The 26,963-nt window shown below is 33.9% G+C and overlaps 1 protein-coding gene across 6 annotated transcripts; it reads left to right on the forward strand.

Moving 5' to 3' along the window:
* The first annotated feature begins 1,524 nt into the window (after positions 1-1,524).
* On the forward strand, positions 1,525-10,091 carry LOC108332941 (protein FAR1-RELATED SEQUENCE 6). 6 transcript variants are annotated; one of them, XM_052879669.1, is made up of 3 exons: positions 1,525-1,762; positions 2,974-3,091; positions 4,569-6,704. In XM_052879669.1, the coding sequence occupies exons 2-3, from the start codon at positions 3,065-3,067 to the stop codon at positions 6,570-6,572; spliced, it is 2,031 nt and encodes a 676-aa protein (XP_052735629.1). In that variant the 5' UTR covers positions 1,525-1,762; positions 2,974-3,064; the 3' UTR covers positions 6,573-6,704. The 6 variants fall into 6 exon arrangements, 4 of the variants coding, with proteins under 4 accessions (XP_052735629.1, XP_052735627.1, XP_017423740.1 ...); XM_052879667.1 differs by having other exon boundaries at positions 1,525-1,758; XR_008250164.1 differs by lacking the exons at positions 2,974-3,091; positions 4,569-6,704 and adding an exon at positions 8,081-10,091 and having other exon boundaries at positions 1,525-1,758.
* The last annotated feature ends 16,872 nt before the right edge of the window (positions 10,092-26,963 follow it).

Consider the following 26,963-nt stretch of genomic DNA (forward strand, 5'->3'; position numbering starts at 1 on the left):
TCAAATTATAAAAAACTCGTGTATTAAATAAACTTTGAAGTATTGCACTTGTCATAACTCACTCATGTATCTTAGGAACTATAGTTATATATATTTGGATTAAAGTCCATTTCGAGTATGACAAATGTTATTTTCATATATCTGGAAGATATAGTTCTTTTTTACATTCCACACCACATACAAAAACCTTTTTCAACTTTCACCTTTAAATATCTTTCTTTATGTAAATTCAATATTAACAAAATCATGACAATCTCAAAATAAAATCACTTTTCAATACACCATCTAATATTATTTCATAATAGTATTGTCTCCTTAAGAGTCACTTCATTCATATTATTCATACAAAACATATATTTCATTCCAAAAACTTTAATATAATTAAAAGAAAACTATTTTCTCTACATCTATTATCTATTGTAGAATTCAAAAATTAGTTTATGATTTGATTGTTTCCTATTGTGTTTATCTAAGTTATCTTACTCTTTCCTTATATCAAATATATATAATTTAGTGAAAATATTCTTTGAATATATATATATATATATATATATATATATAACCAATTTAGTTAAGTGATATAGTTGGACTCAACAATAACATATCAATAACTCTCATTGGACCAATTTGACTCATTGGTCTATCCATCCAAATTTGTAAATAGACACAAGTCACCATACATAACATCAGTTCAGTCACTATATAAATAAGAGAAGAAATAATTTATTAAAAAAATAGAAAATTTGCTTAAAAATTTGATCAAATTAAAATGTTTCCTTATCCCTAAGCTACTTTGAAGTGTAATCAAATTCAAGACGAGAATTTATAAAGGGAGAAGGGATTAAAAAGAAAATTAAAGAATGAGAGACAACAGCTATTGATATTACAATTTTTGATTGTGTTTTAAACTATTAAATTGATTTTTAATTTTTATAAAATGTATATCATACATTATAATTCTTTCTAGGCTTTATGAAATTAGATGATATTTTTGTTCTTGAAAAAAACAATTCCTATTAAGAAAAGATTATGTTAATATTGGAAAGACCTTTTAGAATTTATTAACTGGATATCTTATAATTATATCTTTTCTCGATGATCTTATTTTTAATTTTTTTGTACGTGCTTGATTGGAATTATCAAAATGATAGTATGATAAGGTTTCATAAAGTGTTTTAAAGTATCTTAGGTTCAAAACCTTTTACAAAAGTAAACTATCTTTATCTCTAACTTTTCCTTTCTTTCTCTTATTTTGTTACATTATTTATTTATTTTTTTTTCATATATCAAATTATCTAAAACATCTTGAAAGGGTATAAAACTTGTTTTTATAAGCTTAATTTAGTTAATAGTCAATTCGTTAAAAGATTATTGTTTAATTACATGTTATATTTCAATTCACTCTTCTCCTAACAAAGTTAAACAAGTTTTTCAATGGACAAAAACTTTGGATATAAAACATAATTAACACAAAAATATTTGCTACTACATTAAATATTTGAAAAATGAAGTTTTGTGATGCGTAACAGTTCATTTTCTGTTCAACTAGACTAGAATGGCTCCAAGATGCTATTGGTCTCTGAAAAAGAAAAGAACAAATGAAGTGAGAAATGAACTGAGGGTCATTTCCCCTTAAATTAATGCATTTTGAAATAAAAAAAGATGGTGGGAGTGGGAAGTGATGAGCATGCTTTTTTTGCCACCGTCAAGTAGCAGCGCTGACCGTGCCACAGCCACCGCAACCGGAGTGTGATCAAAGTAGGTATTTTTTCAATTCACAGACCTATTCAGCTTTTCACAATGTTCACTGTGCACTCACTCCTAATATTTCTTCATGATTTTCAATTTCATTGCGCGTGGTTTAAGTTTCTCTATGTGATGTGTGCATGAGCGTAAATCACCGAGTTTGTTTTCCTCTAGTACTGTTTGATGTTATAACTACCTTTGATTTTACAGGGGAAGTAGTTGTTGTTGTTGTCGTCTTCAACACTAGATGTTCTCTATTTTTGTTTCTTATGATTGTACTACTTAACACAGGGAAAATTAGGTTCAAGGTGGCCTGATCAAACGGTTTAGACTTTATATTTTGATAAAACACAAGCGTAGGCACAATAAACTGGCCACTTTAACTTTTTTACTCTAGAACTTCTAAATTTGAGGCTTTATGCACCAGATATACTAAACTAACTAACTGTGAGTGAGGCTCCTGGATTTGCAGAGGTGTGAGGGTTATTGTACACAACCTTCTTCCCCTTGCTTATGCAAAGAAATTGTTTTTGAATTCAAAACCATGACAACCTGGTCACAAAGGTAACAGGGCTCACCCTCACCCTATATATGTTAAATTAGAGTCAAAGTTGTTGACTGTGTGTTTTTTAATCCTTAAAACAGTCACGGTGGTGAGTTGTCAAAGCAAGTTCCCAACCAAATAACCTTCTCATATTACCTCTTCAGTGTAGAATTGCAAGTGAAATTGGTTGTGTTTGATACTTCAGTGGAAAATTGGCATTGAAATTGGTCGTGTGTGTTTTTTCAATATAATTGCAATGGATGAGGTTCCCATCATTGTATAGTCGGAGAGATTTAGATGTATATAACTAACCTTACCCTGTCCCATATATTCTAAGCACCCAAACGTTTGTGTAGTTAACAAGTCTCCTTTATATTTAAGGGGGGTATTGTTCTCTTTATTCCATTTTCCAAAAACAAAACTCGTCCGTTTCCTCCTGTGTATTCGTTGATTGTTGGGACTTGCAATGTTGACATTGATATGTCTCTGTCTTTGTGCTTTATATAGATAACATCCTATATCCCTGATTGCTTGATGAGCTTTGATTGTACTATACCATGATATGTCTAGCATATTTTCTTACTATTTGTATTATCTAATTGAAATCTTAATGGCAAAATATGTCATTGCCAAAGCTCTGTATCTGCCTTCTAATCTTTGAGAAATTTTTAATTTGATGACAGTACTGTGTTGGACTTTGTACTTAACCTTAAGCAGCAGAAGAGGACTTTTAGGCATTTAGCCCTTCCACTTTCGGGAAACATTTACAGAAATATGTATGCATGTTTTATGCAGACACTGGTGTGTTCTCACCTGATTCTGTGTCTTTTTAGTAATTAGATTGTAGAGTGTACTTTGAACCAATATTTAAGTCATGGTGCTGAACATCAATTTATTTTTCATGAATTGGATTTTTTACATGTTTTGTATCCTCTTAAATCTTTATACTAAAATAGTCAAAAGTGTGACATAGATATGTTCATACATCAATGCTGTCAATTGCGGAAGCTTGTCCACCATATAATATGGGGGATGGGATTACAGACAAATAGAGGAAGCACAATAGCTTAATGAAAAGAAATATATAAAAGACACACTAATATCTGCTAAATAGTAAATGTTATAAACTATAGAAAATAATAACACATATCAAGATAAAAAAAAAGTTAGCAATATATTCTAAGAAATAGAATCATCAAAGTCTCAACCAAAATTTCAAGGAAAGATAAGCACCACACAACTAAAGAAATCCTAGAAGAAATGAGAAAGAGATGAAGTTAAAAAAATGATTCAAGAAAATGAGGAAAAAAAGATGTTCAAAAAAACTGAAGAAAATAGATGTTGACAAACTGAATAAAAAAAAACTAAAGGAAAAGAAAAGAAACATAGAGAAGAGATTTAGAACAAAAAGGAGCAACTGGAGAATAGAGAGAAGAGAAACCAGAAAAAAGGGAAAGAAGAGATTTAAAATTGACAGTGTTTGCAGCCACCAATTATTTGTATGTAAGTACGTACTTGTGTGTGTATGAAACATAGCAAGACAAAAACTGTTCATATCTGAATCCATGAGAGTGCATATTTTTGCACTAAGTCAATAACAAACTCACTCGATCTTTTGACAAACCCATTGGAAAGTTCCAAAGCTTTCTTTAATATCAAGTATTTTAGTTGTACAGTGAGACACTCAATAAGATTAACATATTCATAGGTCTCACACCCCCATCTGTACAGGTGTGTCTGTTGTGTGATTGGTTTAGTTTAGAAGCAGTAGGTCCCTTTATTCCTGTTTTGTTATGTGTGCATTTTGCTCCAGAACAATCCTTCCAAGGTTTTGCGGAGCATTGGTTGTGTGTGGGGGTCTCCTATCCTATCCAACTGTAGAGTAGTTTCCATGGTTCACAGTTTTGGTAAATGATATTAAGCTAAAATTTTGTGACAATATGTAGTTGACACCATTATTTTTTATTGCTGAATGGTTTCACTTTCCGTATCTTTTTACCCTTTAACATGTTTGGGATATGAGCTTTTATTTCAGATAGACAAAATGGGCGACCTTGTTTTATTCAATTTTCTAGTCGCTCCCTATTTCACATATTTCCCTTTATGAGAGGATATATTAATTTCCCCCTATCTGTACTTTTCATCTTTCCTTTGTTTATTAATTTTTCTTTATCAATACAAAACATTTTTTATGCATTTATTCCCAAAGACTATAAATGGTATGAATGTGGTCTTTATTGATGATCAGTTTTCTTAAATTCACTTTATTTTATTTTAGATGGAAGAAGTTTGTCTGAATAGTGAGCCATTTTTTGATGAAAGCGATGATGTTGATGTGGAAGGCTCTTCTGTAGTAGAACACGGGCTTGAATCTTTAAATTCAAAACCGAAAAACCCTCTAGTTCCAACAGTGGGTCTAGAGTTTGATTCCTTTGAGGAAGTTTACAACTTCTACAATATCCATGCAAAGGAACAAGGCTTTGGAATCAGAGTTAGCAATTCATGGTTTAGATCAAAGAAAAAAGAGCGCTATAGGGCAAAACTTAGCTGCAGTAGTGCTGGTTTTAAGAAAAAAAGTGAAGCCAATAATCCAAGACCAGAAACAAGAACTGGCTGTCCTGCAATGATAGTGATTAGAATGGTTGAGTCCAGGAGATGGAGAATAGTGGAAGTTGAGCTTCAACACAACCATCAAGTGAGTCCACAGAGCAAACAATTTTACAAGTCACACAAGAAGATGGTCCTTGAAGCTAGCAAATCACAACCACCTCCGGAGCCAGTAACAGAAGTACACACCATCAAGTTGTATCGAACAACTGTCATGGATGTTGATTACAATGGTTACTCAAATTCTGAAGAAAGCCATGACACCAATTTTGATAAATTTAAATATTTGGAACTTAGAGAAGGGGATGCCAGTGCTATATATAATTATTTTTGTCGAATGAAGTTGACTGATCCAAATTTTTTTTACTTGTTTGATATTGATAATGATGGGCACCTAAAAAATGTTTTCTGGGCTGATTCCAGGTCAAGGATTGCTTATAATTACTTTAATGATACAGTTACAATAGACACAACTTGTTTGGCAAACAAATATGAGATCCCTTTGATATCGTTTGTTGGTGTAAACCATCATGGACATTCTGTATTATTGGGCTGTGGCTTCCTTGGACACGAATCAGTGGATTATTTCGGATGGATATTCAAGGCATGGCTTAAGTGTATGCTTGGTCGTCCTCCACATGTTGTTATTACTGACCAGTGCAAGCCATTGCAAATTGCAGTTGCTCAGGTTTTCCCTCATGCTCGTCATTGTTATTCTTTGCAGTATATCATAGAAAGAGTTCCAGAAAAGTTGGGAGGGTTGCAAGGATACGAAGCAATCAGAAGAAAGATGTATAATGCTATATACGAGTCATTAAAGATAGTTGAGTTTGAATCTTCTTGGGCTGATATGATTAAATGTCATGGACTGGGAGATAACAAGTGGCTTCAGACATTGTATAAGGATCGGCATCTATGGGTCCCTGTGTACCTAAAAGACGTTTCTTTGATAGGACTGATCTCAACTAAAGAAAATGAGGGCCTGACTGCATTTTTTGATCGTTATGTGCATAAACACACATCCTTTAAGGAATTCCTTGACAAGTATGACTTAGCTCTGCACAGGAAGCACATGAAAGAAGCCATGGCAGATTTGGAGACTAGAAAAGCAAGCTTTGAATTCAAAACGAGATGTAATTATGAGGCCCAACTCTCAAAGGTGTACACAGAAGAAATCTTTAAAAAGTTTCAAGTAGAGGTTGAGGGCATGTATTCTTGCTTCAACACAAGACAGGTTAATGTCAACGGATCTATAATAACATACATTGTGAAAGAAAGAGTTGAAGTTGAGGGGAGTGAGAAGGGAGTTAAAAGTTTTGAAGTTTTATATGAGACTACAAAATTGGATATTCGTTGCATTTGCAGTTTGCTCAATTACAAAGGATATCTGTGCAGGCATGCATTGAATGTTCTCAATTATAATGGCGTTGAGGAAATCCCATCTCGGTACATCCTACGCCGTTGGACAAGGGATTTCAAGCATTCGTGTAATCAATTCCATGCTCCTAGTAATACTGATATCTACAACCCTGTGCACTTGTATACCCATCTGTTTAACAGTGCTCTTCCAGTGTTAGAAGTAGGGGCACAGTCACAGGAGCATTATATGGTTGCTCTAAAGGAATTGGAGGAGTTGCTAGATAAGTTTGATACAGAGGATAGTAACTCAATGTAACTAATCAATACAAGATCCTCATTCCCCACTTATAACGATTTTACTCCTAATTGACTGTTTATAACCTTCCTGTGCTTGGTTTATTCAAGATTTTGTGGTACTGATGATTGTATAAAATGAAATGGCAATTCCATACATTTTCTTTTAAATGATTTTGGATCTGTTGATACTAATACATAAGTAAGCACTCTAGCTTTTCACCTTTAAATTGTATTAGGCATTATTATAATCATCAACCTATTCATCAGCATTTGCTTCAAACAGATGCCCTTTTGGGAGAATTTTTTTCCCCTCAGTGAGTCAGCTTTATGCTCCATTTCAAAATGATTTTTACAACTACTTCTAAATATTGATACTACCAGTCATTGAGAAAATAAGATGCATACTTTGAGTTTGTCTAAGACTAGCATATTGATACTACCAGTCATTGAGTAAATAAGATTACTTTCACATCAAGTTACATACGGCCTGATGGGGATCAAGAAGGAAGTATTGCCAGAAGAAAGGAGAGTCCAAGAGGCAAGCACAAAGCCAAAGAGCTGATTGTCTAGAAAACAAAAGGGAAAACATCAGGGGTAGCAAAAGGTAATGTTGAGCTGCCAAAATTAATTATAGAGTGATAAGTCCGGTATTTAGTACTATACAGAAAGAAAGAGATACTTCTTATCCAATGAAGGTCTATTTCTTACTAATGTAGAAGGGAAATAGACAAGAACAACAATTACATTTGAGGTATTTCGAGAGGCCTCACTCTCCACAACCTTTTCTCACCAAAACTAAGATACAACAACATAATCCTCCCACACACCTAAAACAGACTAGCTTGAAATATTCAATGGAAGCTATGCGTCTTCAAGCGCTAAAGAATCACAAGGCAATGGAGGCTTTACGTAGAGAGAACATCGACGAAGAAGATTTATTGTGGGAGAAATTCAAACAAGCCTTGTTAGATAGATATGGTTGGTTAGCTGAAGGGAATGCTTATAATCAGCTAACTGCACTTCGGCAAACTAGCGATGTTGAACAATATATTAAGGATATTAAATTCTTGATCGCTCAAATCCCCAAGATTCTTGAACAATAATATTTTGCTTATTTCCTTCATGGATTGAATGAGGTAATTGGAAAGAGGGTGCGAAATTTACATGCTTTGGGAACATTGTTGAGAGCACGCCTCATGAATGTTACAAGGTCGGTGAAAGTTGAATTTCAGGGAAAGGACAAAGTAGTCGATACAAAAGGGAGAAATGAGTCTCGTGTGTGGTCCCAATGCACCACGCAGCCCAATTTGACGTTTCCAAACAAAGCTTCACAAAAGGGTGCTTCTCTATGAACTTCCAACTGTTCTGCACCTTCAAGTGGACAATTATGTCATTCATTAAAATCATTAAAAAGAAAATTAGGTAAGGAGTAATTAATGTTTATGGAATCATATTTACTTCAACGACTATATATATTGCCTGCACCTCCACTTGCTTGTGTTTCATTCATTGTTCGTTTTTGTTCAGTTGCTCTCGTTCGGGTGTGCTCGTGGATTTCGTTGCTGGTGGTTAGTTTTGGTTTGTCTTTTTCATCAATCTTTCTTGTTCATGTTGTTCATTTCATCTCAGGTATAAATTTTTGTTTGAAATTTTTGTTTCGTTTCATATGGTTATATTTGTTGAACCGGATTTCAAATCTATTAGGAAATAATCCGAATATGAAAATCCAGTTTAAAAAACTATAAGATTTTGATAACAGAATATAAAAAATCATCAAATTTTAAAAGTTGATTAAAAAATTATTTGAATTTCAAAACTAATTGAATTTTGAATCTGATTTAGAATGTCAGTATATTTCGAAATTTGATTTAAGAAATTTGATTTAAGAAGTTATAAGATTTTGAAATTTGATTTAAGAAATTATCGAATTTCGAAATTTGATTTATGATATCATCGGATTTCAAAATCAGATTAAATATTCATTAAATTTCGAAATTAGGTGATATTCGATATTTAGTTAGGATATTACCAAATTTCTAAATTTGGTTTACAAAGTCACCAAATTTCAATCTCATACACCACCTTCATGGCCTAATCACCATAACCATATCACCATAACCATAGGACAAGAAGATCCCCTTAGATATTTAAAAGATTATTATTGTAATATCAGTCGTTACTAATTCTTCTTCAAAGGTTGCTTATCTTATTTCGTCTATTTTGAATTATCAACGTTTTTCACTAACTTATACATATTTTGTTATGTCTTAATGTTGAAGTTATTGCATGTGATTGTTGGAAGGATGTTATTCAGACCGAATTATTGGCACTTGTTGTAAATCAAACCTAGATAGTTATAGATTTACTGGAATGGAGGTTCCAATTGGATATAAATGGGTATTCAAGGTCAAGTATAAGGCAGACAAAACTATTGAAAGGTACAAGACTCAATTGGTTGCCAAAGGATACACACAAACAAAAGGGATTGATTATGTCGACACATTTTCCCATGTAGCTAAGATGACCACAATGAGATTACTCTTATCTCTAGCTTCAGTTCTTAATTGGAAGCTCTAACAATTGGACATCAATAATTCCTTTTTGCATAGGGATTTAAAGAAAGAAGTTTACATTGAAGCACCCCATAGTTTATAATCTCATATTGTTAGAGAAAATAAACAAAATGGTTTGTTGTGCCTATTGACCATTTCTTTTTCTTGGCAAATTGCAAACATGTATACTAAGGCTCTTAGTCCTCAATAGTTTTGTTTTCTTTGTTCTAAGTTGGATATGTAATGCTTACTCACCAGCTTACAGAGGGCTATCAAGAGAGGCTCAGAAGGAAGTTATTAATTATTGGGACTAGGCTATTTTATTTGTTTGTGCAAATTTGTGCATTTATGTCAATAGCGGTGGAGTGTGAACTAAGACAATAACTTGGACAACTATCAATAATGGTGAAATGTGTACTTGGATAATAGTTTTGACAATTATATGGTAACCCTTGATTGAACAGTTGTAGGATATTCTTTTTATTTCTTCATATAATTTTTGGATTACTAATAGAAGCTTTGTATGCATATAAGTGGATTTCTTCCTCCTTCTCAATAGTGAAGTAGAGAAAAACTTCATAGTTGTGGTTCTTCCTTTCTTTTTCTATTATTTATTCTTTTCATTCCTTTTTTTTACTATTGGAAGTCCTATATCGACTAGATATAAAGTCAATTTACAATATAAAATTGTGTGTAAAACTCATCTTATAAATTGGTTTTATAAGGTTAAATTAGGTTTAAAGTCCACTTTTTAACATAGTATCAAAGTCATGAGTTTGAGTCTATCCTAATGTAATTTGTTATTTGTTGAGTTTATTGTTTCTCCACTTTATCAAATCATCTATTAATGTCTAATCCCATGTTTGAGATGCATATGCCTTGACGTGAGGACTATGTTGAAAATCTTACATTATCTAGAGATAAAGTTAATTTACACTATATAAATTAGTGCAAATCTCACCTTACAACCTAATTTTATAAGGTCGAATTAGGCTTAAAATTCATCTTTTAATAATGGTTTATATATTTATTGTTATATTTGTTATTAATTTGAATCGGATCCTATGTTAAAATTCTTTATAATTGAAAAATGATTTTGTTAATAGTTTTTTTTCTTTTAATCCTAAGAGTTTGTTTGTTAGTGTTACAATGATATGATAGATCAATTTTTTGCATTGACATCAAATGTTTGAATTTTAAAGTTTTTCACATATTTAGATAAAGAAATAAACTTGCAAACAGTTTAGCCATGTAAATAGAAAAAGAGAACTCTCATTGATTTCATGGTTTACCTCTTTTTTGACACGTCTTTTTTTCTTTCAAAATTAAGTTTGGATTGACTAATTAAGCTTAGATGTCTTATTCTAGTAATAATGATATTTAAATTATACCTTTAAAATTATATAACATATGTATAATATAAATAATTAACAAAATATAGTTTTAAGCATTTTTAATTTAAAGTAATAGATTTTAACAATGTACTATTTGTAATTAACTTTTATTCTTTTCTTCAATAATTAATATATATGTCTATAGAATTTATACTTTAATTGGAATATTGTTATTTTATTATAGTACTTATATATACTTTTGTTTATCATATGTTAGTTTAAAAAATACACTATTATTTCAAATTATCAAAATGGTATTGATTTATGTGAAATACATATTACTTTAAATAATTTATTAATTTTGTTCAAACTCCTTCGTTAATAGTTAATATAATTGAGAGCACACATTTGATTTTTAGTATTTGTCAGGTGTTCTTGTGAAAAATAAAGGCTTAATAGCATTGATGATCCCTATTTTCATTAGGTTTGTTCGAAATGGTCATAGTTTTTTTTTCTGTTCAATGTTGTCTTAAAGAATGTAATTTATGCTCAATTTAGTCCTTTTTGCAGACGGTGTTTAAATCGTTAACGGCCAACTGTCCAGCTGTGCAATACCCAAATGAGATGACATTTAACTGCCCAAGTGGAGCTACCACGTGTCCTAATCGAGAAGGGTCATTCGCTGTTGTGATGATGGAAGCGCGCTAGTGGTGGTCACGATTCTTGTTCTCTCTCGCAGCGATGGTGTCTCAATGAAGAAGAAGATGAAGACATTGCAGCCTTGCCCTTGTGATGGATGCTTATGGTCTTGCACTAAGTGGATGTGCAATATTAGGGTTCTGTGAGTTTCTAATTTGGGAATTTTTGGGTTGACTGTGTTTTGTTGCACATTGATGAAAGCACGAGGGAGAAGCAGGTTCGCAAATATGGTGGCTCTTAGGCGCGATAGGGTTGAGGGTTTCGAACTGCTAGGTTGCGTCAATGGAGAAGGAGGAACTCGCGAAGACATCGCGAATCGCATCGGTGTTGTTTTTGGATTTTTATGGGTATTTTGGATTGGATTTGATGCAGGTTTCGGGTGCAATTGATGATGGTGGAAGTGCGCTTCGCGGAGGCTGACGCGAGGTTGATGGTGGAAGGAGAGGATGGGCACAATGGCATGGTGCTGGCGGCGGGGCTGTGGGGCAGCGCGAACTGGGAAGAAGATGATGGTGAAGGCACGCGATGAAGATGGTGATGTGTGGAGGTAGTCGTAGCGGCATCCTAGTGATGGTCTTCTGTTGCGTTTGAAGGTCTTTAGTGATTGCGGTGGCGGCCTGAGGGTTTAGGTGTGACGGGGCTAGGGTTAGGTGGCTAGAGAGAAATTAGGGTTTTAGTTTATGTTTGGGTTGAAGGTTGAAGAAGATGGTGACGTGGCAGCTTCTAAATGCCATCTCATTTGAGTTTTGTACAGTCGGATAGTGGACTGTTAAGGATTTAAACGCCGTCTGAAAAATGACTAAATTGAACATAAATTACATTCTTTAGGACAACATTGAACAGAAAAAAAAACTAGGACCATTTCGAATAAACCTAACGAAAATAGGGACCATTAATGTTATTAAGCCAAAAACAATAACATTAATATATAATTAATCTTCAAAACTAATTGTATATTAATGTTAATTTTTCTTTTTAATAAATATATGAGACAAACATTGTAATTTTTTCTTATTATACTAAAAATTAAATATGTAAATACTTATGGTACTAAATCAATTATTTACCGTTTATTATTTTATCAAAATTATTATATGATAAGTATCATGAAGGTTGTGGATAATTTATTTTTTGTTGAAATGACAAACTTCAAAATACTTGAAATTCTCTTAATTTTAATTCTTAGCATTGACTAACCATATAAAGAATTTTAGACCAATATTAATTTATGCAACATGGTATACTAAGTGATAATAAAGAGGATTGTTCTCAATTGAGATCACATGTACATGAACTTATTGAACAGTTTTAAGAATGTTTTATTTCAGGAAGAGATAAAAAAATAGTTAAATTATTACAAGTTATTTATCACATACATAAAGTATGAGAAAGAAAGAAAAAATATACATGAAGGTGGGCCTTGAAAAGATGATGATAAGGCATTGTCTTCGTAGAACTTCATTGAATTTGACTAACTAAACAAAATATTTAATTTAAGTATTTGGGTTGAAAGTATATTTATTACTTGAAAAGTCTCCAAATTTGGGAATTTTCTTCTTTAAGTAACCTAAAGCAAAAAGATTTTTATTAGTATCACATCAAGAATTTCACGTACAAAAAAGATGTGTAAGAGCAATTGATTATATAGTACTTTAAGAACAAAAACACGTAAAGAAAGACAAAGAAACATGTGACATGGTGAGAAACATGATGTATCTATCAATTAGTTCTTGATGAACACATAAAAAAATTGAATGCAATAATTTACAAAAAAAGTTTACCGAAATCACACGCTCAAACAAGAAAGAGTCAATTACATATTATCAAGTTGGATTTTTTAAACTCTCTTATATTTTATGTTAATTAGGGAAAAATAGATATTATATATATTACGTTTTATTAATTAGGAAAACATACACTTTTATATTTTTTATATTGGTAGATATTACTTTTAACAATATCTTTTATTTGTTATATATATACTTAGTTGTCATATATACTTGTATAATTTTTCATTACAAATATCTTATTTTATGTGTGTTTTAGTCACTAATTTTTACATAGTTTTTCACTATATTTAACATGGTATTAGAGTTATGAGTTAAAGTCTATCCTAACAAAATTTGTTGTTTGTTGGACATATAGTTTCACAAGTTATCGGATCATTCATTAATGTCTAGTCTCACACTCGAGATATATATGTCTCGACGTGAGGGGGTGTGTTGAGTCCCACATTTATTAGAGATATGACGATTTCATAGTATATAAGTGGTGCAAACCTCACCTTACAAGCCAGTTTTGTGAGTTGAGTTAGGTTTAAAGTTCACTCCTTAACATGATATTTAGAACCTAGAGTTTTTAATGGGCAATATTTGAATTTTGAATTCATTAAGAGATGATTCTCTTATGTTCTTGTCATAAAACACTGGTTCTTATCAAAGATTAATATTTTTGTGGTGAATCTTCCTTAACTCATCAATTCTAAATTGTGGCATTTCCATCTCTGCCTTATTTTCACGTTCTTCTCTTATTTTATTTGTTTATGCTATAGGATGAATCAAATTTTGGATAGGATCATATCATTTGGGTAACGATCAATTGTGCTAAAGTCACCGCTTTCTCCTTTTTCAAGATTTGTACTTATTGTCTTGATTGGAGAACCTTGGTTTATTCATCATACTGCACTATTTTATAATACAGGATTCTCCCATAACTTTAGGAGTTGTTATAATCCATAACATATAATTAGGAAAGAACAATAACAACAAAAATCTAATCACAACAAATTAGCTAATCAAATTAAATGCAATATTTTCACACATTTCCTAGAGTATACAGTGAACCTTCATGTATGATCTTTATTTTCCAACACTCCCCCTCAAGCTTGATCATAGATGTTAACTAGATTAAGCTTGTGCGTCATATCAGTGAAGTTCACACGTGGAAGTGGCTTGGTAAGCACATCAGCAACTTGGTGTTTTGAAGGGACGTAATTTAGCGAAATTTGATTGCTCTTGATGTGATCATTGATGAAGTGTCTATCTATCTCGATATGTTTGGTACGATCATGTTGTACTGGATCTTTGGCGATGCTCAATGTAGATTGGTTGTCACAATTCAGCTTAATCGGTCCACTAACTGATATCTTCATGTCACCCAACAATCTACAAAGCCATAATCCCTCACATACACCATTCGTAAGAGATCGGAGTTTTGCTTCTACACTACTTCGAGCAACGATGGTTTGCTTCTTGCTCCTCCAAGTAACAAGATTTCCCCAAACAAATGTGCACATACCCGAGGTTGATTTCCTATCAATTGGAGAGTCAGCCCAATCGGCATCTATGAACACTTCAACTCCTCGTCTATCGGACTTTCTAAATAGCAAACCCAAGCCTAGGGCTGATTTCAAATATCTCGAAATTCGCAAAACAGCCTCCATGTGAGTTTCGGATGGGTTGTTCATGAAACGACTCACCATACTTATAGCGAACCCAATGTCAGGTCTAGTGTGAGCCAAATATATTAGCTTTCCAACAAGCTTCTGATATCGTGTTTGATCAACTCTGACTTTAGTTGTTTTGCTATACAGTTTGTGATTAGGGTCCATAGGGGTATCAATAGGTTTGCAATTGATCATACCTGTCTCCTTGAGTAGATCCATCGTATATTTCATCTGACATACCGAAATACCTTGCTTAGAGCAATCAACTTCCATTCCCAAGAAGTATCGTAGTTGACCGAGATCTTTAATCTCAAATTTTGTAGCAAGAAGAGTCTTAAGTCGAGCTATGTCTTCGAAATCATCCCTCGTGATTACAATGTCGTCTACATAAACACTCAGGATGGTGCACTTTCCGGATGATGAGTGTCTAGTAAACAATGTGTGGTCAGCTAGACTTTGACTGTAGTGGTTTTGTTTTAAGAGTTTAGTGAACTTGTCGAACCATGCTCTAGGAGATTGTTTCAGCTCGTATAATGACTTTCTAAGTCTGCACACTTTGCCTTGATTTTGTTGAGTAGTAAAACCAGGAGGAATACACATGAATACTTCTTCTTCCAAATCACCGTTGAGGAATGCATTTTTCACGTCGAGTTGATGTAATGGCCAGTCTAAATTCCCTGCAAGAGAGAGTATGACACGGATCGTATTAAGTTTTGCTACAGGGGCAAATGTCCCACTGTAGTTTAGGCCGTAGGATTGAGTGTACCCCTTTTCCACTAGTCTTGTTTTAATCTATCCACAGTTTTGTCGGCATTATGCTTTATCATAAACAACCATCGACAACCCGCTGCTTTCTTACCCGGAGGAAGAATTGTTAATTCCCATGTGTTGTTCTTTTCCAGAGCCTTCATCTCAACCTGTACGACTTGCTTCCATTCAGTGACACTAAGTGCTTCTTCAATGGATCGAGGAATTTGGATTGCATCAAGAGAGGATACAAAAGCACGGTGGCTATTTGACAAATTTCCATAATACATGTAGTCATCCATCCGATAAGGTCTTCATGATCGAGATTGTTTCCTCAATGCAATTGGGAGATCCAGATTAGTATCACTAAAATTAGGAACTTGAGATGAATTAATAGTACTTGGTTGCTCTTCACATTGCTCAGTGTTAGAAGTCAAGAACTCAGATTGAATATGTGATCGAGCTCTATCCGCTTCTGCCAGACTTGGACTCGTGTTAGGGAGATTCGTGTTTGGGACACTCGACTGACTCATGTTTAGGATAACTGGAATTGACGGACTCGTGTTTGTGGTGTTGGACTGGAAGTGTCAAAATGACGTGAAATTTGAGATGGTTCAGTTGTTGGCACGAGTATGGGTTTTGGGAAAACTATGGACAAGATTGAGGATTCAATATGATTTTGTTTCTCCCCCTGAAGCCGAGAGCTTGAATAAAAAGATTCTTGTTCATTGAATGTAACATCCATGGTGATGAAATATTTTTTGTGTGAGGGAGAGTAACATTTGTAACCCTTTTGAGTTGGTGAATATCCGACAAATATGCATTTTTGGATCAAGTTTTCCCTGATTATATAAGTGGACAAAAAGGAACACCCAAAGATTTTTGGTGGGATTCTGGAAACTAACCGATAGGCTGGAAATAACTCTTGGAGTGTCTAACATGGTGTTTTGAACTTGAGGACTCTTGAAGGCATTTGGTTGATTAAATATGCCGAGGTGAGAATAACATCACCCCAATAGAACTTAGGAACATGAGAGGTGAACATGATTGACCAAGCTACTTGTAACAAATGACGCAATTTACGTTCTGCAATGTCGTTTTGTTGAGGTGTGTAGACACATGAACTCGTATGAATAATTCCATTACATGAGAAGAAATTGCTAAGGTCTTTGTTGAAAAATTCTTTTGCATTATCTGAGTGAAAATTGGTTATTTGAGAGTGAAACTGCTTGATTATTGATATGGTTTCAGATTTTGTTTTCATAAGATAAACCCAATATAGACGTGTATGATCATCAACAAGAATGAGAAACCACCGAGCTCCATTGATTGAGGAGATTTCGGAGGCTCCCCAAATGTCACAGTGAATTTTTGAAAAAGGTTTTCATGCAACATATGGTAATGGAATATAAGATGCACGAGTATGTTTTGACACCTGACACATTTCACAGAAAAAATCATCCACCTTTTTATTAATGAACAAATTTGGAAACAAGGGTTTGAGATACCCAAAATTCGGGTGACCTAATCGATAATGAAGAAGCATAACATCACCAGTTTTATTGGAAGAAAAACAGCAAGGATAAGACGGTGACGCTGACTTTGGTGGATGAGAATGATGACTTGGTTTATTTGCTGAAAAATGGTAGAGTCCATTTATGAGTTTAGCACATCCAATCATCGTTCCTGACTCTCGCTCCTGAAATAGACACAAATTGCTTTCAAATACTGTTAAAGATTTCAAATCCTTATTTAATTTTGACACTGACAAGAGGTTGCACTTAAGATCAGGAATGTAAAAAACTTTGAGTCAAGGTAAGTTTTTCAGAGAGTTTAATAGTTCCAACTCCCTTTATCAGTGACTTGGTTCCATCAACAATTGTCACAGTGGCAATCGAATTACACGAATTCAATGTGGAGAATAGAGACGAGTTACTAGTCATATGATCAGACGCGCCAGAATCATAAATCCACGAAAGGTTCTCGGCAGAGGTGAGGAAGGCTTTATGCTCACTATTATCGTGCATGACAGTGTTAGCTTGGATCGAAGGTGTCGTGGAATGATTTCCACTAATAAGTCGTTGAAGAATTTCCATTTGTTCCTTGTTGAAGGAAGATGTTGTAACGGAAGCATTGGTAGTGCGATTTGATGAATCTCCTGTGGGTCTGAAAGGTTTCCAGTCTAGCGGCTTGCCATGGATTTTCCAACATGTCTCTCGTGAGTGACCCGGACGACAACAATGATCACAATACGGTCTACCTTTGCGTGGTCTGTTGTCGATTTGGCCCTTTGCTGCAAAGGCGTTGGAATCAGCAAAATTCAACGCTGAGGTTTCGTTTGGCGCTGGTGTAATCTGCTATTTCATCATAACTTTCCTCCGACTCTCCTCGTGACGAACCGCAGAGAAGGTAGCACGTAACGAGGGTAACTGTTTGATGCTAATGATGCGTCCTCGCACTTCATCGAATTCTTTATTGAGACCCGATAAAAGCTTGAAAACTTGTTTCGTTTCAACAACCCGTTTGTATGTGAGGGCGTCTTCAGAGCACTTCCATGAATGAGTGTCGTATAAATAGATTTTCTGCCATAATCGAGTCAATGAATTGAAATAATCAGTGACAGAGTTATCACCTTGTTGGAGATCGTGTAGAGTGCTCTCGGTCTCAAAGAGTTCAAAGGTATTATATGCAATTGAATAGGTCAACTTGGCGGCGTCCTAGATTTCTACTGTGGTGGAGAAAACCAAGAAATTTTCTCCGATATCAGGCATCATTGAACTGATGAGCCATGACTGCACCATATTGTTCATTGCAATCCATATTTTGTATGAAGGATCGGTTTCAGCAGGCTGAATGGATTCACCAGTAAGAAACTCATCTTTTCCTTTTCCGTGAATGAACATACGAACCGATTGTGACCATGAAAGATAATTGTGGCCAGAGAGTTTATGGTTTGTAATTTGCGGAGTGAAGGAATCCATAATGATTTGGCTCCGGGAAGATCCGATTGAGGATGAGTTCTCGCCAGTGGTGGTGAAGGATGATTGATCGTTTGAGGTCATGGTTCAGGATACGATCACCGCTCTGATACCATAAAGAAATATTTTTGGGATAAAATCATCACTTGCTTTATTCATCATACTGTTAGCAAAATGATGAAGTTTTGATGATGTCCAAATCAAGTCAAGAAGAAATCAAGATTCAAGATGTTATGAAGACTTGTATTGCTATGGAAATCTTTTGTAATAATTGTAATTTAGTGTCTAGGACTTAGACATTTAGTGTTTTTGATTCCATGTAATTCCATACTATATAATAAAAAACAAGAGTCCAAAGTGCATTGTTTTAATCGATTAAAATGGGTATTAATCGATTAAAACGAGGCTGACACTGAAAACCAAATTGCCTCTGGAATAATCGATTAAAGCTTGTTTTAATCGATTACATAATCGATTAATCCTTAGAATAATCGATTAAATAGAGCCGTTGGAGGTTCCAGAGTTGAAGACTAGCCATTGCACTGGAATAATCGATTAAAGCCTAAAATAATGGATTAGTTAATCGATTAAACCTGAGAATAATCGATTAACACTAGCCGTTAGGGGTTTCAGATTTGAAAAACTAGTCGTTGTACTCAGTTTAATCGATTAATACTTGATTTAATCGATTAAAACAGTCAGATGGCTCATTTTCGAAGAATGGAAGAGCCTTTGGATGAGTCTATAAATAGACTCTCATTTCCACTCAAGGTGAAAAACTACAACTCTTCCCTTGTGCTCAAATACTCAGAAACTCTTGAGAATTGTGTGCTCTTGCTCAGCTAAGGAAACTCTGTCTGTAGAGTTGGTGAAATACTGCTACGGTGATAGAGGAATAGCTGGTTCATCCTTGGTGTGTCTAAGGAAGTGTTCGGAAGAGGAAGTCATCCTTCGTGAAGTATTCGGAGGAAGTGTTTCATCCTTTGTGAAGATTCAAAGGAGGTGTTGTTTCATCTCTTGTGGCATCAAGAGAGGTGTTTTCTAAACTCTTACAAATTGTATCTGTGTGATTGTAGTTTGTAATTGTTTTGTGATTAGTGAAGTGTTTATCTTGTTTTGAGATAAGCGACTGAACGTAGGATTGGTAAGATCCGAACCAGGATAAAATCATCTGTGCAAATTTCTCTCAACCTTACTCTATTTAATTGTCTTTATTATTTGCTAAGTAAGTTTAATTGAGTAGAAATTTTTAAGGCACACGTTTTTAGTAAAAACCAATTCACCCCCCCTCTTGGTTTGTTATTCCACGCTAACCATTCCGCTGCAGCCGCTCTGACAATTGGTATCAGAGCTTGCTTTGATAGTCATTCAAATGGCGGGATCGTATCAAACATTCGCAGAGGGTGCTTCTATCAATAGACCACCACTATTCACAGGTGAAAATTACGCATTTTGGAAGGTCAGAATGCAAATTTTTATGGAATCTATTGATATAGATATTTGGGATGCTGTTGCAGATGGTCCTTTTGTTCCAACTAACAATATGCAGGAACCAAAGCCCCGTGACCAATGGACTGCTGAAGATAAGAAAAAATTTGGTAATGATGTAAAAGCTCGTAATATTATTTCATCTGCTTTAACTGTTGACGAGTTTTACAGGATTTCTATTTGTAAAACTGCACAAGAAATGTGGGAAGTACTTAGAGTAACCCATGAAGGTACAGATGATGTTAAGAGAGCTAGAAAGAATACCTTAATCCAGGAATACGAAATGTTCAAGATGAAGCAAGGCGAAACAATAGTAGATGTTCAGAAACGCTTCACCAACATCGTAAATCATCTTATTGGATTAGGTAAGTCTTTCGATACTCATGAGCTTAATATAAAAATTTTGAAATCTTTAGACAGGTCTTGGCAACCAAAAGTGACTGCAATTTCTGAGTCACAAAATCTCAACACAATGACAATGGCTGCATTATTTGGAAAGTTGAGAGAGCATGAACTTGACCTCGGAAGACTAGATGAAGAAAAAGCAAAAACTAAGAAAAAGACTCTAGCCTTCAAATCTGAGGTAGAAAAGAACAAAAGCAAAATAGAAGATGAAGACTCAGAAGAAGATGAAAATTTGAGTCTACTAATCAAGAGGTTCAACAGATTCATGAAATCAAAAGGCAAAGGGAGATTCAGAAACGAAAAGAGAGAAAATTAAGGATCTTCCTCAAACTATAGATGCTATGGTTGCGGAGAAAAGGGACATTTAAAAGCAGACTGCCCAAATCAAAAGAAGGGTGAAGAAAAGAAAGAAAAGAAGTTCTTCAAGAAAAAGAGAGCATACATCGCATGGGACGATGACAACGAATCAATTTCTGACTCGAGCAGTTCTGATGAAGAAGCAAACATATGTCTAATGGTGGATGACGACACTGCTGGAAGCCAAGTAAGTACATCTAACGATTCAGATAATTCTAGTCAATATGTTAGTGAAACTGAATTGCATGATACTTATGCTGCTTTATTAGTAGAATCCGAAAAATTAGATATAGCTCATAAGAAATTGGAAAAGGATTTCAAAGAGTTAAAATTAAATTTTGAAAATATTCTTGAAGAAAATGAAAATTTGAAATTTACTTCTGAAAATTTCTCTAAAATAAATGATAATTTGAAAACTGAATTTACAAATTTGTCTGAAGAAAACAAAAGTTTGAAAAATAAATTTTTATATCAAGCAAAAGAAATCAAAAATTTAAAAAGTAAAGTTTTATATTATGAAAAAGAAAAATATATTGCTAATAATGAATGTGAATCTTGCATAAAATTCAAATATTTTTCTGAAAATACAACCACTGGAGAATGTAGTAAAAATAATGAAAACAAGGTTTTTAAAAATAAGTATGTTCCTAAAAATAAACATAATCATAGAACCCGTAGAACTTGGGTAGAAAAAGGAACAACTTATAGGAACACAAATGTTGCATCATGCTTTTATTGTATGAAAAATGGTCATACATCTAACAAATGTAAAATCAAGCATTATGGTGTTCCAAGTGGTAGATATGCTTGGGTTGTAAAATGATTTTAATCTTTTTAATCTAACCCAAAGGACCCATACAAAGTAGTTGGGTACCTAAATAGCTTGTTCTTTTTATGTTGTAGGAATTATCAAAACCAAGGAAGTATATGTGGTGTCTTGACAGTGGATGTTCAAAACACATGACCGGAGATAAAAAGAAATTTACAAGCTTCCGGAAAAAGGAACGAGGCTTTGTCACCTATGGTGACAACAACAAAGGAAAAATCCTTGGAATAGGAGATATTGGAAGTGAAGATACCTTGATGATCAAAGACGTGCTATATGTGGAAGGATTAAAGCACAACTTAGTTAGCATTAGTCAATTATGCGATAAAGGATTCAAGGTAACCTTCGAACAAAATTCTTGCACTATTTATAAAAATGATTCTTCTGAAATTGATTTGAAAGGAATTAGGCATAACAATATTTATTTGATTGATTTAGAAAATGCATCAAATAGGAATATTTCATGTTTAGTAGTAAAAGAAGAAAATCCATGGTTATGGCATAAAAGAGCTGCACATATTCATATGCAACAATTGAATAAACTCATTTATAAAGACTTAGTAATTGGTCTACCAAAACTAAAATATGTGAAAAATAAATTGTGTGATGCATGTCAAAAGGGAAAACAAGTAAAATCATCTTTTCATTCGAAAAATGTTGTTTCTAGTTTAAAACCCTTAGAACTTTTGCACATGGATTTATTTGGTCCCTCTAGGATAAAAAGTTTTGGAGGAAATTATTATGCTTTAGTTATTGTAGATGATTATTCAAGATATACTTGGACTTTCTTTCTTACTCTTAAAAGTGAAGCTTTCAAAGAATTTAAAAAATTTGCAAATTTAGTTCAAAATGAAAAGGATTTGAAAATAAAGGCTATTAGAAGTGACCATGGAGGTGAATTTCAAAATGAATCTTTTGAAACTTTTTGTGAAGAATATGGCATTTCTCATAATTTTTCTGCACCTAGAACTCCTCAACAAAATGGAGTTGTAGAAAGAAAGAATAGAACCTTAAAGGAACTTGATAGAACTATGTTAAATGAATATATTGTTCCTAAACAATTTTGGGCTGATGCTGTGAGTACTGCATGTTATGTATTGAATAGAATGCTTATTAGGCCAATTTTGAAATGTACTCCTTATGAACTTTTTAAAGGTAGAAAACCAAATGTTTCACATTTAAGAATTTTTGGATGCAATGTTTTGTCTTAAATAATGGAAAACAAAATTTAGGAAAATTTGATTCGAAAGCCGATGAAGCTATTTTTCTAGGATATTCTCTAACTAGCAAAGCTTATAGAGTTTTTAATCGGAAAACACTTGAAATAGAAGAATCTGTGCATGTTGTCTTTGATGAAATTGTGGACCTTGAGGTAAAATCTCTTGAGTCAGATGAATCAGATGCAGGTGAAAATGAAGACTTGCAAAAGACAATCAATGAAGAGAAAATGAATAATCCTCAAGATGATGAAGATCTAAACAAAATATGGCAACAACCTAGAGGATTATCATTGGACAACATCATTGACGACATATCAAAAGGGGTAAACACTAGAAGAAATCTAGTTAACTTTTGTATGAATGTAGCTTTTATGTCGCAGATAGAACCTAAGAACATTAAGGAAGCTCTTCAAGATGAACAATGGTGTATTGCGATGCAAGAAGAACTCAACCAGTTTGAAAGAAATCAAGTTTGGGAATTGATTCCTAGAGAAAATACTCATCAAGTAATTGGAACAAAATGGGTATTCAGAAACAAACTAGATGAAGATGGAAACATCACCAAGAATAAAGCTAGGCTTGTGGCTCAAGGATATAGTCAAGAAGAAGGTATAGATTATGATGAGACATATGCTCCAGTTGCCAGGTTAGAGGCAATACGCCTACTTCTTGCTTATGCATCTATAATGAAATTTAAATTATTTCAAATGGATGTTAAAAGTGCATTTCTAAATGGTTTTATAAAAGAAGATGTGTATGTTGAACAACCACCTGGTTTTGAAGATTTTAAATTTCCAAATCACATCTATAAGTTAAAGAAAGCACTTTATGGTTTAAAACAAGCACCTAGATCTTGGTATGAAAGACTTAGCAATTTTCTTTTAGAAAATGATTTTAATAGAGGAAAAGTTGATTCCACTTTGTTTATTAAAAGAGTCGGAAAACATATTTTGATTATTCAAGTATATGTTGATGATATTATTTTTGGATCAACTAATAAATCTCTTTGTGAGGAATTTGCTAAGACTATGCAGGGTGAATTTGAAATGTCTATGATGGGAGAACTAACATTCTTCCTCGGTCTTCAAATTAAGCAAATGAAAGAAGGTACGTTCATTTCTCAAACTAAGTATTGTAGAGAAATTCTTAAGAAGTTTGAAATGGACAAAGCAAAGGAAGCATCTACACCTATGGGAACCTCTTGCTATCTTGACAAAGATGAGTCAGGTAAAGAGGTAAATCAAACTAAATATAGATGCATGATAGGTTCTTTGTTATACCTTACTGCTAGTAGACCGGATATTATGCAGAGTGTTTGTGTGTGTGCTAGGTATCAATCTAGTCCTAGAGAATCTCACCTTACAGCAGTTAAAAGAATATTGAAATATCTTAAGGGAACTGCATCCATTGGTTTATGGTATCCATCAGGAACAGAACCTAGTCTTGTAGGTTTTTCCGATGCAGATTATGGAGGTTGTAAGATAGATAGAAAAAGCACTAGTGGAACATGTCATCTTCTAGGTAGTTCCTTAGTTTCTTGGAACTCTAAGAAACAAGCCTGTGTAGCCTTATCAACCACTGAGGCTGAATATATTGCTGCTGGAAATTGTTGTGCGCAAATTTTATGGATGAAACAGCAATTAGAAGATTATGACATTTATTTAGATCATATTCCACTCAAGTGTGATAATACAAGTGCAATAAATCTTACAAAGAATCCTATAATGCATTCTAGAACCAAGCACATTGAGATTAGGCATCACTTCCTTAGAGATCATGTGCAAAAGGGAGATTGTAAAATAGAATATATTGATACACAACATCAATTAGCTGATATTTTCACCAAAGCATTGCCTAAGGAAAGATTTTTTGAGCTTAGAAGGGAGTTAGGGATATTGGAAATAGAAAAATAGGTACTCTTGGACTTGCATTTTTCGTTCCTTAAACGGGTTTAATCTACGTGTAAATCGATTAAAAGCGTTACCTTTACATTTACGACTGGATTAATCGATTAATCTACGTATTAATCAATTACGTAATCGATTAAAATCCCATTTAATCGATTAAAACCGCTCCAGATTGTTTTTTAAAAATGTTACTGTTTCTAACCGTTGCCAACGGCTATAAACGGTCAAAATCTCAAATTCTGAACGTTGGGGAGCCTTCTTGAGCCTATTTATACCTCCCTTGGTCTCCACTCTCCATACTTGAACCAATCTTGAGCCTTTACCTCTTGCTTTCTCTTTTTCTTTCATCAAAATCTTTGCTTTCATCCATTGAAATGGCTGAACCTTCCAGAAGAAGAAGAAGAAGAACAAGTGAAGTTTCAGAGAGTAATATTCGCAGAAGAGATGCTACCATAGAAGGGTGGCTCTCCGATGAGCAAGATCAACATTCATTCTCCACATTTTGGAAGGAAAGGAAGCTCATTAAACAAAAGTTCATTGATCTCTCATGGTACACATAATACAACTTCTCCTTTCCCAATCTCATCATTGAACAAGGAGTCCAACACATCATGGAACTCCGAGGGAAGTACTATCCCGATCTTGTTCGAATATTCTATTTCAACTTAAAGGTTTGTGATGGGGTTTTTCAAACAAGGGTCAAAGGTGTAGACATTGTCTTGGACAATGAGATTTGGACAAATGTAGCCAAAGTCCCTGTTCTAGCAAATTCTCAAATCATTCCAAGTGACTTTCCTCACTTCAACAAAATAATGGTGTATCAATCATTTCTCCGAAATCCTAGACAACGCAACACTCGCCTCTTTCTTGCTGGTGGCCTCAAAATGGAAGAACGCCTTTTGCATTACATTATTGTGTGGCTTTTGTGCCCTAAAGGGTCAAATCATGCACAATGCTCTGAAACTGATCTCATCGTTATGCATGCAATTACTCAGAGTATTTCACTCAACTGGCCTCACCTGATTCAAACAATCATGCTCAAAGCCAAAAGGTTAGATCTTGCACCTCTTCCATATCCTCTCCTTGTCTCCAAAATTTGTGAATACAAAGGAGTAGATATCACAAATGAAAATTATGAGCATGTCCTACCAGGTCATAAGATTGGAGAAAATTCCCTGAGGCAAATGGGCTTTATCCAACAAGGACTCTCCTACATTCACCCTGAGGATGCCATTGGTGAGCAAGCAAGTGATGACGATGATGCAAATATCCCCATGCCTGACCCTACAAATGTTGCTGGCCCATCTCAAATCCATGAGGACTATAGTCTAGAGAGTCTCTCTAGACAAATTACTGAGATGGCTCACCTTCAAAACACTCGTCATGAAGAAATATGTACTCATCTAAAAAATCTAGACAATAGGATTTCAGGATTAGAGCGCCACTTTAATAGTGACGAAAGTAATGAGTTCTAGATCTTATTTCTTAGTTATCTTTATAATTGTATGCTTGTCTCTTTAAATTCAATAAAATGTATGTTTTTCCTTAATATTTCTATGCATATCTGCTTTTATTAAGGGGGAGTATAATTCCTAATAAATTTAGGGGGAGAACTTCAACACAACTTTTTAATTATGATCAAAAAGGGGGAGAAAATGCTTAAAGCTTATTTGCTTATTTGTGTTTCTTCACTAATGCACTCTTTCTTCCATAAGTTGTGTTTTAAATACAGATTATTCCAAAAGCTTTAAATCAAGGAGTTTTTTGATCATCATCAAAAAGGGGGAGATTGTTAGCAAAATGATGAAGTTTTGATGATGTCCAAATCAAGTCAAGAAGAAATCAAGATTCAAGATGTTATGAAGACTTGTATTGCTATGGAAATCTTTTGTAATAATTGTAATTTAGTGTCTAGGACTTAGACATTTAGTGTTTTTGATTCCATGTAATTCCATACTATATAATAAAAAACAAGAGTCCAAAGTGCATTGTTTTAATCGATTAAAATGGGTATTAATCGATTAAAACGAGGCTGACACTGAAAACCAAATTGCCTCTGGAATAATCGATTAAAGCTTGTTTTAATCGATTACATAATCGATTAATCCTTAGAATAATCGATTAAATAGAGCCGTTGGAGGTTCCAGAGTTGAAGACTAGCCATTGCACTGGAATAATCGATTAAAGCCTAAAATAATGGATTAGTTAATCGATTAAACCTGAGAATAATCGATTAACACTAGCCGTTAGGGGTTTCAGATTTGAAAAACTAGTCGTTGTACTCAGTTTAATCGATTAATACTTGATTTAATCGATTAAAACAGTCAGATGGCTCATTTTCGAAGAATGGAAGAGCCTTTGGATGAGTCTATAAATAGACTCTCATTTCCACTCAAGGTGAAAAACTACAACTCTTCCCTTGTGCTCAAATACTCAGAAACTCTTGAGAATT

This window comes from Vigna angularis, chromosome 1 (assembly GCF_016808095.1).
Source record: "Vigna angularis cultivar LongXiaoDou No.4 chromosome 1, ASM1680809v1, whole genome shotgun sequence".
Lineage (NCBI taxonomy): Eukaryota > Viridiplantae > Streptophyta > Magnoliopsida > Fabales > Fabaceae > Vigna > Vigna angularis.